The sequence below is a fragment of the Engystomops pustulosus genome, chromosome 1, assembly GCF_040894005.1.
Source record: "Engystomops pustulosus chromosome 1, aEngPut4.maternal, whole genome shotgun sequence".
Classification (NCBI taxonomy): Eukaryota; Metazoa; Chordata; class Amphibia; order Anura; family Leptodactylidae; genus Engystomops; species Engystomops pustulosus.
The window spans coordinates 163782693-163802154 of NC_092411.1; the positions used below are offsets into that span (position 1 = coordinate 163782693).

The window sequence follows — 19462 nt, forward strand, 5'->3', positions numbered from 1 at the left end:
AGGTCCTTGTTCCTGATCACAAGCATTAAAGTGTAAATGCATCTGTGATCTGGAGAAGCTCCTGCCTGTTGCCTTTGAATTGCATTTCAAAACACTATTCAAATGCAGCTTCTGAATAGGACCTAAAAGGGTTATTCCATAATGAAAGCTCACCACCTCTCATTATTAAGGTAAAAAGAGAACTTTGTTGCGCCAAGTGCATCCGACTGACAACATAACATTCAAATAATGTACCACATACATATACTTTATTGTATACGGATTTGCACATAAACCATATTATGTTACAAATAGAGGTACTGCAAAACTTGATGGAAGAATCTTTTTGTAGCATGCCTTGCCATGCCTGCAGACATTCCTTGAACTCAGTCTGAAAGCAGTGAATGACTTCCTGTATGAAGAGTGGAAGGGGAAGGGAGATTTATACCAACACATACACAGTTCAAGTATTAAGGTGGCACCAGCAGCAGCTGAAAGGTCCCACAGGTTTCATCTCCTCTCCTTACAGCAGCCCTTCAACATTCTCCCTCTTTTCCTGTTTGAGCATTCAAATGTATTGGTGGTGTCCTCCGATGCAGTTAAAAGCAGAGGCAGAACATGGACACTTGTGGGTCCCCCATTACCTGCAGGCTCAGTCGTGGACGTTATGTAAAATTTTCTCCTCTATCTTTTGGACTGTTTTATTATAATGCATCAGACACTCAAAATATCTCTCACAATATAAAAATATTTTTTTCTCCAAGTACAAAAAGCCGAATAATGTTAATTGATCTGTATGGTGTCCATTTTTAGTAAATCCATCTACCCATTCCGGATTATTGTCAATTCATTTATACTAGATGGGGAGCCACCAATATTATTTATCATGTATTTTTTATTTTTCCTGCTTTATGAAAATTAAATATTACCACCCTATTCACTAGTATGAACACACAATACTAGTATTTAACATAAACCATTTTTGATAGGATCACAGAGCAAATAAAAAGTTATGTATATATTGTGAAAAAGTGAAAAAGATGCAGCAAAAACTTCTGCATGGAAGTTTAACATGCATATGTAGTGTCCCAAAATACACCTTTGGGCTCCTCCACATGAGTGAAAGGGCTAAAGTACACTGATCCACTCTCCCCTGCATTGTCTATTTTCCGCACATTACAGCGGCAGAGCAGCCGAAGCATCTGGGCCCAGAGGAGGCAGGATCAGCCCCTGTTACCTCCTCACATGACTTCTTCACATGAGGGGCTGGCCCCTCCCCAAATTACGGTCAAAACTCGGGAGAAGAAAGTGACTTTTGCAGGGGAAGGTATGTAACAGCTGTTTTTATTTCATACCACAATAATACCACAGGAGGCTACAGTATGAGCCTGAAGGGCAGGAGGCTACAGTTGGAGCCTGGAGGACAGGAGGCTACAGAAGGAATCTGGGGGACAGGAGGCCACAAGGGGAGGCTGGAGGCCACAGGAGGAAACAGGAAGCCACAAGAGGTGGAAGGCGGACAGGAGGTCACAGGAACAGCTGAAGTACTGGAGGGAGCTGGAGGACAAGAGGCCATAGGAAGAGGCTGAAGGACACAGGAGGTGACCGGAGGACAAGAGACCACATGAGTAGTCTGGCTTACAGGTGGCCACAAGAGGAGGCTAGAGGACAGTAGGAGCCTGTAGGACATGGGGACACAGGAAGTTTAAAGGAGGAAGCAGGAGGACCGGAAGCTACAAGAGGAAACTGAAGGACAGGAGGATGAACAGTGGGCCACAGAAGGGGGCTGGAGGAAAGAAGGAGGCTGGAGAGCAGGATGTTACAGGAGGAAGCTGGAGGACAGGAGGCTAAAGGAGGAGACTGGAAGAAGGCTAGAAGACAGGAGGGGGCTGAAGCACAGGGGGATAAAGGAGGGACTGGAAGACAGGAGGGGGCTGAAAGACAGGAGGCCACAGGAGGAGGCTGGAGGACACAGGGTTAAAGGAGGAGACTGGAGGACCGGAGGCTAAAGGAGGAGGCTGGAGGCCAGGAGGCTACAGGAGGAGGCTTTAGGAATGAGGCTACAGGGGAAAGCTGGAGGACAAGGATCTACAGGAGGAGGCTGGATGAAAGGAGGAGCCTGGTGTACAGGGGTTTACAGGAGGAGACTGGAGGACAGGAGACTACAGTAGGAGGCTACAATAGGAGACTGGAAGACAGGGGGCTACAGGAGGAGGCTGGAAGAAAGAGAAATACAGGAGGAGGCTGGAGGACAGAAGGAGGCTTGAAGACATGAGGAGGCTGGAAGACAGGGGGTTACTGGAGAAGGCCAGGAGGATTCTGGAGGACACGAGGCTACAGGAGGAGGCTACAAGAGGAGGCTGGAGGAAAGGGAGCTACAGGATGAGGCTGGAGGACAGGAGGCTACAGGAGAAGGCTACATGAGGAGGCTGGAGGAGAGGAGGAGTCTGGAGGACGAGAGGCTACAGTAGTAGCCTGGAGGACAAGAGGCTACAGTGGGAGCCTGGAGGACATGAGGCTACAGGAGGAGGCGTGAGGACATGAGGCTACAGGAGGAGGCGTGAGGACAGGCGGCTACAGGGGGAGGCTGGAGGAAACGGGGCTACAGGAGGAGCTGGAGGAAAGGGGGCTACAGGAGGAGGCCGGAGGAAAGGAGGCTACAGGAGGAGGCTGGAGGAAAGGGGGCTACAGGAGGAGGCTGGAGGAAAGGGGGCTACAGGAGGAGGCTGGAGGACAGAGGCAGGCTGGAGGACAAGAGGTTACAGGAGGAGGCTGGAGGACAGGAGGCTACAGGAGGATTCTTGAGGACACAAGGCTATGGGAGGAGGCTACAAGAAGAGGCTGTAGGAGAGTGGGCTACAGGATGAGGCTGGAGGACAGAAGGCCACAATATGAAGGAAGAATGGAGGACACGGGACTACAGTTAGAGGTTGATAGAGAACAGGAGGCCACAATATGAGGGAGATAGAGGACAGGAGGCACTCTATCTGAGGGTGTTAGAAGTACAGATAGTATTTAGTTTGGGTAGATAAATAAGAGTGGAAAAACAAATGTAAAGGCAGGATAAAATTAAAGAGGGGTTTTATATGTTGCAGAGTTGTATAAGGGGGTATTATACGGATCCATTGTGGGGTTGGCCACAGTAAGGGGGTATTCTACTTTGTGGGGGCTATTAAGGTTGAAATTATAGTATAGTTTGTGGTTGGGGAAATGGGTGTTTTTTCGAAAAGGGGGAGGGGCTTTTTGTCCCTCTTTCTTTCACCCAAAAGTTGGGAAGTATGCAGTCAGAGAATGTGTACTGAGACAGTGAGGAGATTGTCAGCTGGAGAAAGCAACAGGAGCTTTACCACATGCAAAATCGCATCATCTGCACCTAACAGAGCTCTCTAGATAACCATATTAGTGAGAGACTAAGGATACCCCAAGTTATACTGTCTCCAGGACCACTAGATGAATGTCCCAGTATAGAGGCCAAGGCCAGAGGGGCATAGAACCAGACATAAGGGTCCAGAGGGTGCTTACACGGTAAATTGGTTAGTAAGCAGTTTGGTTTTAAAAACGGTTTTAATACATCAACGATATAGCAAGGTATTAATTTGTCTTCCCATGAAATGGCAATATGTATGTTTTATTAAAACATAGGGCAGAGATGAAAATGAATGACATTGTTTTTGAAGTTGTATGATGCAGATTCTGTGCTTACAAAACAAAATGAAACTAAAAAATAAATTTGTAGACGTAGACTATGTATGTTAAAGGTGAAATACAGGACATTTGTGTTTTCGGTTCCACAATCATCTTACCTCTACAGTGACTGCCAGAATAACGGAGGTTGCTGTTATAACTGCAAATGACTGATAGTCACAGGTGGTACCAGGCCCTGTAGTGTCTTGGCATGCCCCAAAGGTTACGAAGAATGATGCTAAGGATGTTATTATTCCTTTTAGAAAAGACCATGCAAATATCTTATAAGTAAAGAGAGATCCCATCTGTCCAACTTTATATAATCCAGGACGTTTCAGGCTCATTTTAGCACTAATATCCTAAAAAAATAATATAATAAAATAATAAATATATAAAAATAATCAATTTCCTTATAAAAGCAATTGATAATTCTAACATTTCAGTAACAATTCCAATATCCAAATGAGCAGTACTTACAGTACTATTGTATAAATATAAGAGATAAAAAATGGAGCACAGAGGGTAGTTCTAATTTGAACACATACGGAAAGTGTTCAGACCCATTTATACTTTATTTCATTGCAGCCTATTGGTAAGATCAAAAGAGTTCTTTTTTTGCTCATTAATGTAAACTTTGCATCCCATTATGACAGAAAAAATAGAAATGTAGATATTTTTGCTAATTTATAAACAAGAAAAACTGAAATATACCACGATCATAAGTATTTAGACCCTTTGCTATGTCACTCATATTTAACTGACATGCTATCCATTTCCTTCTGATCCTCCTTGAGATGGTTCTACTCCTTCATTGGAGTTTGACTTAATTAGGAAATGCACACACCAGTCTATATTAGACCCCACAGAGCACATCAAAATCATAAGGTCTAAGGAACTGCCCAAGGAGCTCAGAGACAGAATTGTGGCAAGACATAGATCTGGCCAAGATTAGAAAAGAATTTCTGCAGCACACAAGGTACATAAAGGCACATGTACCTTCCTATGTACATAAAGGCACATGTACCTTCCAATGACAATGACCATAAGCACACAGCTAACATAACAAAGTGGTGGCTCCAGAACAACTCTGTGGCCATTCTTTACTGGTCCAGCCAGAGCCCTGACCTAAACCCAATTAAGCATCTCTGGAGAGACTGAAAAATGGCTGTCCACCAATTCTCACCATCCAACCTGAGAATACCGTAAAGGTTCTGCAAGGAAGAAGATCCACAAAGTTTGCTCCAAGTAAAATCATTTTGTACATTTTTGTTAATATTAAAATTTAGAACTCCAGATATAGGCAGAAAAAGACTTTTGCTGCATGGAATGAACAGGTAATACTAGAATGAAGCATAAGGGAAGCAAGCCAGGAATACTGACCACTGTCGTTTTCCTGTTCAGGGTGGAATATTTTCTGTCAAATGTAAGATATTAAGGGAGGTGCCAAATGATATATACGGATTACAAACAGGCCAGAAAACCCAGCCCCAAATCAGTGGTATGTCATATGATGTCATAGTATGCGTAACAGTGGATAGAAGACAGAAGAGGACCCGCTCGGGCATCGGGAAGTGCGACAAGCATTGGGGATGCCGGAAGGTGAGTATGTACGTTTATTTTTAAATGCCGGCTGGCTGTATACTACCGAGGGATGTCTGTCTGTCTATATACTACCAGAGGCTGTCTGGCTGTCTATATACTACAGAGGGCTGTCTGGCTGTCTATATACTACAGGGGGCTTACTGGCTGTCCATATACTACAGAGGACTGGCTGGCTGTCTATATACTACAAGGGGCTGGATGGCTTTCTATATACTACAGTGGGCTGGCTGGCTGTCTATTTACTACAGGGGGCTGGCTGGCTGTCTATATACTACAGGGGGCTGGCTGGCTAACTATATACTACTGGGGGCTGTCTGGCTGTCTATACGTTACTGGAGGCTGACTGTATACTACTGGGAGCTGGCTGTCTATATACTACTGGGAGCTGGCTGGCTATATACTACTGGGGGCTGGTTGGCTATATACTACTGGGGGCTGGCTAGCTATATACTACAGGGGGCTGGCTATATACTACAGGGTGTTGGCTGTCTATATACTGGGAGACTATGACCAATGCATTTCCCACCCTCATTTCCCACCCTTATACTTGAGTCAATAGGTTTTCCCAGTTTTTTGCGGCAAAATTAGGGGCCCCGGCTTATACTCGGGTCGGCTTATACTCAAGTGTATACGGTATATACAATTACACTCACCGGCCACTTTATTAGGTACACCTGTCCAACTGCTCATTAACACTTAATTTCTAATCAGCCAATCACATGGCGGCAACTCAGTGCATTTAGGCATGTAGACATGGTCAAGAAAATCTCCTGCAGTTCAAACCGAGCATCAGTATGGGGAAGAAAGGTGATTTGAGTGCCTTTGAACGTGGCATGGTTGTTGGGGCCAGAAGTATTTCAGAAACTGCTGATCTACTGGGATTTTCACGCACAACCATCTCTAGGGTTTTCAGAGAATGGTCCGAAAAAAAAAAAAAAAAAACATCCAGTGAGCGGCAGTTCTGTGGGCGGAAATGCTTTGTTGATGCCAGAGGTCAGAGGAGAATGAGCAGACTGGTTCGAGCTGATAGAAAGGCAACAGTGACTCAAATCGCCACCCATTACAACCAAGGTAGGCAGAAGAGCATCTCTGAACGCACAGTAGGTCGAACTTTGAGGCAGATGGGCTACAGCAGCAGAAGACCACACCGGGTGCCACTCCTTTCAGCTAAGAACAGGAAACTGAGGCTACAATTTGCAGAAGCTCATCGAATTTGGACAGTAGAAAATTGGAAAATGTTGCCTGGTCTGATGAGTCTCGATTTCTGCTGCGACATTCGGATGGTAGCGTCAGAATTTGGCTTCAACAACATGAACGCATGGATCCATCCTGCCTTGTATCAACGGTTCAGGCTGGTGGTGGTGGTGTCATGGTGTGGGGAATATTTTCTTGGCACTCTTTGGGCCCCTTGGTACCAATTGAGCATCGTTGCAACGCCACAGCCTACCTGAGTATTGTTGCTGACCATGTCCATCCCTTTATGACCACAATGTACCCAACATCTGATGGCTACTTTCAGCAGGATAATGCGCCATGTCATAAAGCTGGAATCATCTCAGACTGGTTTCTTGAACATGACAATGAGTTCACTGAACTCAAATGGCCTCCACAGTCACCAGATCTCAATCCAACAGAGCATCTTTGGGATGTGGTGGAACGTGAGATTCGCATCATGGATGTGCAGCCGACAAATCTGCGGCAACTGTGTGATGCCATCATGTCAATATGGACCAAAATCTCTGAGGAATGCTTCCAGCACCTTGTTGAATCTATGCCACGAGGAATTGAGGCAGTTCTGAAGGCAAAAGGGGTTCCAACCCGTTACTGGCATGGTGTACCTAATAAAGTGGCCGGTGAGTGTATATGGAAAATACAAGGTACAGTTATTCTCAGGAGAAGTTCAAGAATAGTAATAATCTAATAAAAATAATAATCTTTTTATAACGCCATTATATTCTGCAGTGCTTTATAAAAAGAATGTGAAGTGCATTAATGAAAAAGACATTAAAAAAGCGAAGGTTTTTAAAAAATAAGCTTTCCATCAACCAATGGAAAAACACAAAAAAACCTATAAATACTTACCTCAGCTTCTCTTCCTCCCGGCAATGTACTTTGCTAGTCTTGACAAAAATCTTGAGAAAAGAAAGTTAAAATTAACAGCACAGAGAATGGGGAAAAGATGTCCGGCGCTCAGAGCTGCTAATTATGCATGCCCTCGCCACCTCCCTTTCACAGTGTGACGTCACCTCACACACCCATTCTCCAGAGTGGCCACTCGGCCCTGTAATCCACGCCCCTGTGTAATCTTTTAGCAGCAGAAAGTGTAGGGGGAGGGTAGACCTGCTCTGCTCATGGTAACAAGCAGTGAAAAGACATCACCAGGTGGCTCTGGAGACACTAACTAGAGCCGCTTGGGCACATTATCATGATTTTATATGTTTATTTTAGAAGGAAATATTATTTTCGCCGGGTAAGGCCTGGTCTAAATAAGTCCGAACTGTTGGAGAGGTCTCCCAGATTTACTAAAAGGCTGGATCCTGTTAGTAGATCTGAGTGGCAGACTGCAAGAGGGGGGATTTTAAGACTGCTGTTTACAACAATAAATACATAAAATCCGTAATACAGCCATGTGAATGGAAAAATAAAAAAAATGATGGCTCTTGAAATCAGGGTAGCAAAAAACAGAAACACAAAATAAAAAATGATTAATTAAAACGTCTTTTTTTTTTCTAATTTAAACCTTTAAGGCTTATTTTGGCCTCCAGGACACGGCCCCATGTTTCAAATCTCCCTGTGTCAACCCAAGTGGTTATAGCTGTTATAGCTTTAACATATCCAGGGGATTTTCAAATAGTTTTCTCATGAAACATTGGGGCACATTTACTTACCTGTCCAGTTGACGACGCCGATCCAGAATATCCAACGAGGATTTGGAGCTGCCGCGATTAACTAAGATTGTGTGTCCAATTCCCTGCATGTGTTGCTTCCCCGCTGAGGTCCGCCAGAGTTCACCTTCTTCTTCCCGTTGTATGTGAGTGCTGATTTAGCGACACAATTTGATTTTCTAAATTCCGCGGTTTGTTATCCGAATCAGTCGGCCATGCCCCCCAATTTGTGTCGTATGGAAGCAGACGCCAATGTGCCACAACCCGATCGTGTGCGCCAAAAACCCGGGGCAATTCAGTGCAAAACGGAAAACCGACTGAAATGTGTCCGACAGACCCTTAGTAAATGTGCCCCTTTGTACTTCAAATTGGTTGTAAAATTTGGTTGATATCTTTTGAAAAAACAGACATTAAACATCAAACATTAAAAAAAAAAAAAAAAAAAAATGTAAAACAATTCAAATTTTCAAAGTTCTAAATTCTCAACATTTGAAGCAGATTCATAGTCATAGCACTGAATTTAATTCATAACTCACATTTCCCAAATGTCTGCTTTATGTTGGCATGGTTTTTAAAGATTCAACATATTTTACTGTGTGTTATGAATACTACGAGGCTTAGAATTTGGGTGCCTCTCCTCTGCCTGCCTCCACAACGGCCACACTGCTGAGTCGGGTGCTCCCACCAACATCACCACCTCGGCACACTGGATCGGAGGGTGTGACGAAAGCTTTGCATCTAACTTGTTCCCACCAGCTGGGGCCATCTCACAGTTGCAGCCTGACCTCCCTTGCTATTGCTGCAACCGCTATTTGGATTCAACCACATCCAAGGGAAGGAGTTAGGACCCTATATCATATACACTCACCGGCCACTTTATTAGGTACACCATGCTAGTTACGGGTTGGACCCCCTTTTGCCTTCAGAACTGCCTCAATTCTTCGTGGCATAGATTCAACAAGGTGCTGGAAGCATTCCTCAGAGATTTTGGTCCATATTGACATGATGGCATCACACAGTTGCAGCAGATTTGTTGGCTGCACATCCATGATGCGAATCTCCCGTTCCACCACATCCCAAATATGCTCTATTGGATTGAGATCTGGTGACTGTGGAGGCCATTTGAGTACAGTGACCTCATTGTCATGTTCAAGAAACAAGTCTGAGATGATTCCAGCTTTATGACATGGCGCATTATCCTGCTGAAAGTAGCCATCAGATGTTGGGTACATTGTAGTCATAAAGGGATGGACATGGTCAGCAACAATACTCAGGTAGGCTGTGGCGTTGCAACGATGCTCAATTGGTACCAAGGGGCCCAAAGAGTGCCAAGAAAATATTCCCCACACCATGACACCACCACCACCAGCCTAAACCGTTGATACAAGGCAGGATGGATCCATGCTTTCATGTTGTTGATGCCAAATTCTGACCCTACCATCCGAATGTTGCAGCAGAAATCGAGACTCATCAGACCAGGCAACGTTTTTCCAATCTTCTACTGTCCAATTTCGATGAGCTTGTGCAAATTGTAGCCTCAGTTTCCTGTTCTTAGCTGAAAGGTGTTAAGATTGGGTAACACAAAAGACGGGAGATAGTGTGCCCTGAGCTTGCCCCAACCTCTGTCCCTTCCTATAGCCCCCCCACGCTAAACCGTGGGGCGACTACTTGAAGACTCAAAATACACTGATAAGTGTGGGAAGGGAAACACAAACAGACTGACAAACATAAAACACAAAAGAATAGTAAACTAGCCGGATTCACAACGAGAGGGTACGTCAATAGCAAAATCAGTAGGCAAAGAGTCAATGTCAAAAAACGAGCCGAGGTCACAACGATACAGATACAGAGCAAGTCAAACCTAATGCTGAGAGCGAGTGGAGAAGGGATTTCAAACACTGGCACAGGTGACTAATGAAGCTGCAATTTATGCAGCCAGAACTCCACCTCCAGAACCGGATAGGAGCTGGACAGCTTCTGGGAATTAACCCCTCATGGTGCAGAACAACCAGGCACCAAGCAGAGGTAGCACAAGTCCCAGCAGTTCCGAACACAACTCCTAGACAGCGCGAGATCTTAGCAGCCGCTGCCCGGGACGAGAGGTGGAGTTTGCGCGGATACGCGCCGGGGTTCGGAGAACGCTGCTGGCACCACCAGAAGAACCAGAAGTCCCAGCATTTTCCCTAGCGAACCTGACAGTACCCCCCCCCTGACGGGGGGCCTTTAGACCCCTAGATCTTAAAGATGGCTTCTGAGGGTAGGCCTGATGGAATAATCTGAGTAACCGCGGAGCATGAACATCTTTAGCCGGAACCCAAGACCTATCCTCAGGACCAAAACCTTTCCAATGGACCAGGTACTGCAGGGAGTTACCTACCCATCTGGAATTCATAACTTTTTCCACCTCAAATTCCAGATTCCCTTCCACAATAGATGGAGAAGGAGGGTCAGGAAGAGGCAAAACAGGCTCAACATACAGCTTCAGAAGACTCTTATGGAAGGTGTTATGAACCCGCCACCCTGCTGGAAGTGTAATCTTGAAGGAAACCGGCTTAACAATATGAGTAACAACAAACGGACCTACAAACCTGGGCACAAACTTCAAAGAGGGGACCTTCAATTTAAGGTTTTTCGCGGATAACCACACTTTATCCCCCACCACAAACGTACCGCAGTTAGTGCGCCTTCTTTTAGTCTGTTGGACCATAGAATTTTGTGCCCTCTGAATATTCTCCCGAACTTGTGACCAGAGCGAGCGCAACTTGGATGTAATAGCTTTCGCTCAAGGAATATTAGAGACAGGCACAGATGAAAAGGAGAAACGAGGATGAAAACCATAATTGCAGAAAAACGGAGATACCTGTGTGGATGAACTACAGTGGTTATTAATAGCAAATTCTGCCAACGGAAGGAATTTCACCCACTGGTCCTGACTGTCCGAGACAAAGAGTCGCAGATATTGAATCATCTCCTGATTCATTCTCTCGGACTGACCATTAGACTCAGGGTGAAACGCAGACGAGAACGACAAATTAACTTCCAGTCTAGAACAAAATGCTCGCCAAAATTTGGAAACAAATTGTACGCCCCTATCTGACACAATATCATCTGGTATACCATGGAGGCGTACAATATTCTGTATAAGCAATTCAGCTAATTCTTCAGCTGAAGGTAACTTTTTTAATGGAACAAAGTGTCCCATTTTAGAGAAACGGTCCACTACCACCCAAATCACTGTACCGCCTTGAGATGCTGGCAGATCAGTGACAAAATCCATAGACACTTTAGACCACGGCCTGGTGGGAACTGGAAGCGGAAGAAGAGGCCCCTCAGGACGTCTCCTGGGAGTCTTTCCTCGCACACAGACCTGACAGGCTTGGACAAATGCATGCACATCATTAGTCATGTGAGGCCACCAGTAACTTCTCTTTAAGAGATCCAAGGTACTCCGCATTCCCGGATGACCTGCCAATACCGAGCAATGCGTCTCCTCCAACACTCTCAAACGACAAAAAAGAGGAACAAATAATTTGCCTTCCGGAAGGTCTTTAGGTGCAGATCTTTGTCCTGCTAAAATTTGAGAGGAGAGGTGGGAGGAGACAGCTGCCAGCACAACCACTGGCAGCCTGATGTGAGTTCAAGCGCTCAGAGGGACCGATATGTCCGATTGTCAAACTCTCATCAATATAACTCTTCAGTGCCTCCCGTTCTGGTACTGACAGGTTATATATACGACCCTTTGGTAATTTAGCATCAGGAAGAAGGTCAATTTTACAATCAAACTCCCTGTGAGGAGGAAGGACTTGGGACAAGGGTTCTGAAAACACATCTAAGTAGTCAGAGAGAAAACCTGGAAGACTCTGATCTTCCGCCACCGCTGTACATAATGAAACTCTGGTCAGGTGATCCTTACAGTGAGGACCCCAGTGAACCAGCTCCAGAGTTTCCCAATTAATTACCGAATTATGGATCCGGAGCCAGGGTAGACCAAGAATGACGTTTTCAGGCAAGTTTTCCATAACTAGGAAAGAACACCATTCTTCATGCATAGCTCCTACCATAAGCTTTATCTGCGGGGTTCGGAATTTAATCAACCCTGCCTGTAGAGGGGTCAAATCTGCACCTGACATCTGGATAGGAGTGGACAATGGAATCAATGACATGCAAAACTGAGAGACAAAATTATAATCAATAAAATTAGATGCAGCACCTGAATCCAAAAAGGCGCGACCAGTGCAGGAAACAGACTGAAACTTAACCGTACAAGGTAAATACATTCTAGACACAATTGGGAGTACCTGAGCTCCTAAGCAGTAGTCGGGGGGAAGTTTTCCTGCTGCTGTCTCTTGGAACAGGTGTTGATCTGATGATCAGGACTTCCACAGTAGAAACAAAGATGACGTCTCAGTCGATGTTGCTTCCGCTGTGCAGGAGAGATGCTATCCAGCTCCATGGATTCCAATTCTGGACTACCTGGAGACAGACTGGCCGCTGGCTGACAGTCAGAGGACACCCGAGGTGATCGCCTGGATGTTAGGCGACGATCAACTCGGATGACCAGAGTCATAGCATCATCTAATGTCTGAGGCTCGGCATAAGCTAAGACTAAGTCCTGTACTCGGTCTGACAGTTCGGACATAAATTGGTCTTTTAGGGTGCAGTCATTCCATTGCGAGTCAGTCACATACTGTCTGAACTGGGCACAATAATCTTCTGCTGTCCGTCTTCCCTGACACAGAGATCTAAGGTGGGAAACTGCCAGTGCTCGGCGGTCAGGTTCGTCATGAATCTGGCCTAAAGCAGAAAAAAAGCGTCAAGAGAAGAACGGGATGGAGAGTCAGGTGGGAGAGAAAAGGCCCAATTTTGCGGATCCCCACGCAACAGGGAAATTACCACGCCCACCCTTTGAGTCTCTGTGCCCGATGAACAAGGACGTAAAGAAAAATAAAGTTTACAGCCTTCCCGAAATGAAAAATATTTCTTACGGTCACCAAAAAACTAGGGAGAGGAACCTTAGGTTCAGGCATGGGTGGCAGTGGATCCTGCGGTGGTGTCTGCCGTGGAACCTGCATAGATTCCTGAATTTGGAGACGGGAAGCTAGATCCTGAACAAGCTGAGTTAGGGTCTGGACCTGAGCGACCACAGCTGACAAAGGCTCCATGGGAGGAGAGAATGTAGCAGGTCGGATACAGGATGCAGACCTATGTGTGGCCAGTGTTTCTGTTAAGATTGGGTAACACAAAATACAGGGAATAGTGTGCCCTGAGCTTGCTCCAACCTCTGTCCCTTCCTATAGCCCCCCCACGCTAAACCGTGGGGCGACTACTTGAAGACTCGAAATACACTGATAAGTGTGGGAAGGGAAACACAAACAGACTGACAAACATAAAACACAAAAGAATAGTAAACTAGCCGGATTCACAACGAGAGGGTACGTCAATAGCAAAATCAGTAGGCAAAGAGTCAATGTCAAAAAACGAGCCGAGGTCACAACGATACAGATACAGATACAGAGCAAGTCAAACCTAATGCTGAGAGCGAGTGGAGAAGGGATTTCAAACACTGGCACAGGTGACTAGTGAAGCTGCAATTTATGCAGCCAGAACTCCACCTCCAGAACCTGATAGGAGCTGGGAATTAACCCCTCATGGTGCAGAACAACCAGGCACCAAGCAGAGGTAGCACAAGTCCCAGCAGTTCCGAACACAACTCCTAGACAGCACGAGATCTTAGCAGCCGCTGCCCGGGACGAGAGGTGGAGTTTGCGCGGATACGCGCCGGGGTTCGGAGAACGCTGCTGGCACCACCAGAAGAACCAGAAGTCCCAGCATTTTCCCTAGCGAACCTGACAAAAGGAGTGGCACCCAGTGTGGTCTTCTGCTGCTGTAGCCCATCTGCCTCAAAGTTGGACATACTGTGCGTTCAGAGATGCTCTTCTGCCTACCTTGGTTGTAACGGGTGGTGATTTGAGTCACTGTTGCCTTTCTATCAGCTCGAACCAGTCTGCCCATTCTCCTCTGACCTCTGGCATCAACAAGGCATTTCCGCCCACAGAACTGCCGCTCACTGGATGTTTTTTCTTTTTCGGGCCATTCTCTGTAAACCCTAGAGATGGTTGTGCATGAAAATCCCAGTAGATCAGCAGTTTCTGAAATACTCAGACCAGCCCTTCTGGCACCAACAACCATGCCACGTTTAAAGCCACTCAAATTACCTTTCTTCCCCATACTGATGCTCGGTTTGAACTGCAGGAGATTGTCTTGACCATGTCTACATGCCTAAATGCACTTAGTTGCCGCCATGTGATTGGCTGATTAGAAATTAAGTGTTAACGAGCAGTTGGACAGGTGTACCTAATAAAGTGGCCGGTGAGTGTATATACCTCCCTTTATCTCTGCACTCCAAGCTCTACTCACCGTAACAACAGACCCAGTGATCTCTCTGTGGTGCTTTGTCCTATATTAACCCCTTCAGAGTCTGTATACCATTGCCAATACTATATATCAGTCTGGTGCATTCCAAGTGCTTGTTACTGCAAATACCCACTGACCACTGCTTGCCCAGTCCAGCTGCCCAGTCATCATCATGGGTAACAGGAGGAAGATGGCGAAAGTCTCCAAAATGGTGTTTAGTGCTTTGGCACCACCTTCAGATGACGAGCCTATTCCAGAAACCCTCCATTTCATTCACTGGAGCCTCTGGACACATAGGCGTGCTCCACCTCTCAAGCGGGCCTGGGGCAAATACAAATGAATGCTGCCAAAAAATTGGGGAAGATTTCTTGTACGCTACCATGCTCTCCGCAAGGGTCTCCAGGTTCTTCTCCCTCATTGTTTGAGGGCTCACAGAGCCCACCACAGCTGGAATCCTCAGAAGCTATACCTGACCTCTCTGACCCTGCTACAATGTTTGGAGAAGTTGTGTCAATCCAAAATGATCACCAATGTGGATGAGTTGCGGCAGGACTTTGTTATATTGAGACATGATGTACACAAAGCCAAAGAGAATTACTGAAAATGAGTCCAGAGTGTCTGAGATCGAAGACATCCAAAGGCCGAGGCTAGAACAGATAAGTTATCTTCAGCGCGAGATGTCAGACTTGATTGACAGAGCAGATGACCTTGAGAACCGACTAACTAAAAGTAGAGGGGCCGGACCCCGTATCCTTTTTTGAAATATGCCTCAAAAATCTGTTACCGACAGAAACTTTTTCCTCCTTCTTCACTGTAGAATGGGCTCACCGGGTTCCTTCCCACCCTGGCCCTCCAGGGGGTAACCCCAGACCCTTCTTGGCCCATCTGCTACACTTCCGGGACAGAGACTCTATCCTCAGGGTGGTCCGCGCCAAAGGGGCAAGCCTGTATGCCAAGAACAGGGTACCCCGATTTCTCTGTATCTGTAATGGCAGAACACAGGACATTGAGCCCTGGCACTGAGACCCCCAATATGTCATTACCTACTTATTGGGTCCCCTCTAAATAGAGGCCAATAACTGGGCGACGTTCCCTCCCTGGGTGAGGTGTGAACACATAACAATACAGACAAACAAACACAATAATGCGAGGTATACAATCTGAGGAATAACAATAACAAAATCACAATCCAAATAGAGAAGTCAAGACACAGGCAAGGGATCAGAAACCAGAAACTAGAGAATACAAGAGAAGCTAGTGAACACAGCAAAATAGCAGTAGATACAGAAATTAGACTGAATAACTAGCAAGCTCTTATGGGAGTAGGCAGGTATATAAGGCAGTTCCTGGACACACCTCCAGCAGCACACGGGGAAAACTGTCCATCAGGCTAGTAGCCCTTGCTGGCCAGGGCTGAAATGCAAGGAATTTGCAAAATGCTATTTATTTCCCTCTTGGTGCCCGTTTCTTTTGCTGTGCATATTGGTGATTTTAAAGCAATCACTGATCCTTCCATGGACCGAACAAGTGGCCTAGATACAGCCTCTGCCCGTCTAAATGAATGGCCTCTGTCTCTCGACCTTACTGACATATGATGTAGCAAACAACATATATCTGGAGTAGAGGAAAATAGGCAGACACTAAATGTGCAGGAGGTCCATCCACTGCCCTGCTTTGAGCCTCCGTCCTTTCCATTCTAGAAGGCCAAGGAGCCCTGATCTCTGAACCCCAATATATCAATGTGGTTTTCTTGAATACTATTCCTCCCTTTCTGGCTCCAAGACATCTGCCTCTCCCATCAAGGTGACTCGCTTCCTAGATAAACTTCCACTTTGGCGTCTCACAACAGCGCATTCATCTGAGCTGGTAAGACACCGGGTCTAAGTGGGTTGGGGGGAGAATGGTACAAAGACAATTGTGAGGCCCTGAATCCCCTCCTTCTTAACGTGTACTCTGCAGCGTTGGACGTGGTTCCCGAATCCATGCAAGAGGACATTATAGTAGTCTTTCCTAAGCCAGACAAGAATCCCCTACTCGCGGACTCATATCACCCAATCTCTCTCCTTAACTCAGACATTAAAATACTAGCTATGAGACTTAACAAAGTAATCCTTTCTCTGGTCCATCTGGACCAAACAGGCTTTATGTCGGGAAGAAAGAGGGACTGACATCAATATTTAAAGACTGCACTTAAACATTGCAGAAGTGGAGGGCTCGATAGACTTTGGGTTTATATTGTCTCTAGACAATTGTAAGGCCTTTATTTGCTTGTGGCTGGGCTTGCTGGCACTAGTAGCGCAGCCACTACCATATTGTGACGAATTTGCAGGGAGACTTGTGAACTTTATTTTTGGCTCTTAGTGACACACATATCCATTTCAGACAGAGGTGGGACTCAGGGCACTCTTTGTGGGCACCCAGGCCACATTGCCCCAGCACAGAGTTCACATGACATGACTAGAAGAATTCACCTGCAGGCACAAGCAATGTAGATGCCACTCTTCATAGCAACACATACTCAGCTTCTTCGGACTTTAGAAAGAGTGAAAGGGTGAGGGCAAGGGCAGTTTATTGATGGAGGTCCTTCTTTTGAATTTGTGGTAGAACAGCGAGTTACTGCTTAAATTGCTGTGTTGGCACTTTGCTTTAAATACTTGGGTTTTTGTTGTAATTTGGGCAATCGGTCTCAAAAAGGGTTACCATCACTGCCCTAGAGGATTAGAACTAACCTTAACATTTCCTCTCCGTTCCTACGGCCAAGGCTTCCCACTATCCTCACTCCTATTTGCACTTGCCATTAACCCCCTTGCAGTGGAAATTTGTCACTAACAAAATTAAAGGCATTTAAAGGGGTGCTATCGTTGGAAAAGTGTCAATGTAAGCAGATAACACTCTGATGTATCTTGAAGATGCGGGACCTTCCCTGGTATCCCTACTATCCCTAATCAATAATTATGGGAGTTTTACGGGTCTCCAAGTTCAGATAAAGGATTAGGTGCCCCCCTTCCCCCAGTCCCGGTCCAAGTAGTGTCATGCTTTAAATACTTCGGGGTTCAGGTATCACACAAGACTCAGGTATATAGAGTTAAACATTGAACCATTAAAATCTGCTACAGAGACTCGCATGAAGGCCTGGTCAATGCTGCCCTTTTCTCTATGCGGACGTATGAATATTTTTAAGATGACTCTTTGGGTGTAGTGCTGAACTCTTAACTTTAACCCTCTCGGAGCTAAATCAACACCCTGGAAGAAGCCGTGTCGGCGAAACCCAGGGTCAGGCGGTCGTGTGAGGCTGGTGTCCTTTCTATAGATATGCGCATTTTTACTGAGTAGTATTTAATTTTATTAAAACATTTTATGAAGACATTCTACACGATTGGAGTGCGTGTTTCTTCTAGTGGTCCGCTGTGGTGAACAGCTTTATCGTTATAAATCCCCATCCAAAGTTCTACTTTCTATGCTTAAAGCAGCTGTGTGCTGGCGTAGGGATAGAAGCTCTCTCCCCTTCTCATCTAGGATCCTGCTATGACTCAATCCATGGCTCTCTCACCTACTCTCCCTCCTGGGTTGGACAATGTGGGGTGCGGCAAGAATGAAATTTCTTGGCCAACATTTATCTTTGAATGCTGAACTCCATAGCTTTGTTGAGCTATGGGACAGACATAACGTGCCCATAAGTCACCTTTCATTACACACAACTACACCATGCTTTCAAGGCCCAATTTGGTTCTTTCAGCCTGACAGTTGAGTTTTCAAAGCTGAGGACTCTGATGTGCACCCGAACCTTTCTAAACCACTCACAAAGGACCAGACCCTTTGACAAAGCTCTGGAATGTTGGAGGAACGACATCCCTGACCTATCAGATGATGACTGGCGGGAGGTTAAATTGTCCTATTTTACATCTGTGGTGAGTGCAAGGGACTTCCTAACCAAATCTAAATTCTTACACCGTGTTTACTTCACCCCCGTGAAACTATTTTGCATGGGAGTAATGCCCAACGATTTGTGTTTCCGCTGTCAGGCTGAAGCTGGAGCCTTCTTACACTGTGTTTGGTCTTTCCGTAAGATTAACATCTTTTGGTCAGAAGTCCTGGAATTCCTAAATAGACATTTTGAGTTCCCTCGACTAATGTCCCCCACAGTAAGTCTCTTGGGTATTATGAATGAAGTCGTTAATGGCCACTGCGATAAAATCTTTTTTCGATTTACCTTATACTGTATTATGCCCGTAAAGTGATAATGATTTCCTGGAGGGATCGGGACCTGCCCCCCTAAAAAGATGGATCTTGCTTGATAACAGTGCCATCTCTAATTACCGATCGCTCTATACCAACAGGATATGTCTGCAGAAATTTGCAGAACCTGCCTATACAACAAAGGAGATGACGAATATTGGTGTGGATATCAGAATGTCGGTTTGTCTTATGTCATTGTAGTTTTTGTTATAGACGGAATGGCTGTCTGCAGTACTATGGCCTTCATTATTACATATTCTGTATACCACATTTACCTCTACTGAGAATTTAATGACTGGTTGATGTAATTGAAAATGCACCTAACAATATAAGTGTATAATGCAAGGACTCCCATCTAATGCATCATAGCACTGCTGTTCATCATACTGTATATCACTTTTTCCACCTTACATCATTTCCGTGCTATAGCCTATGCCAGCACTTTAAGAGTACATTCACACACGGTATGCTCGCCATGCAGGGAATAAATTATGTTCCAACAGAGCCAGGAGACGCACGCCTAGCGGAGAGGTGAGCACCTTTGGCTCATTTGCATGAAGTTATACAGTCTTTATTTTGGAGTATTGGTAGTTCCGGAACATGGCAGGAGGACTCCCCCATCACCTCTAAGGTAACAAGCATGCACTTGGTGACAGCCTACC

The 19462-nt window shown here is 45.5% G+C and overlaps 1 protein-coding gene across 1 annotated transcript in view; it reads right to left on the reverse strand.

The window, feature by feature from the left end:
* LOC140121604 (phospholipid-transporting ATPase IK-like) overlaps positions 1-19462 on the reverse strand; it is a 671195-nt gene that overhangs the window by 42244 nt on the left and 609489 nt on the right. The window contains exon 25 of the mRNA XM_072141425.1: positions 3783-4022. Within this exon, the coding sequence (XP_071997526.1) occupies positions 3783-4022 (240 nt within the window). The remainder of the gene's footprint in view (positions 1-3782; positions 4023-19462) is intronic.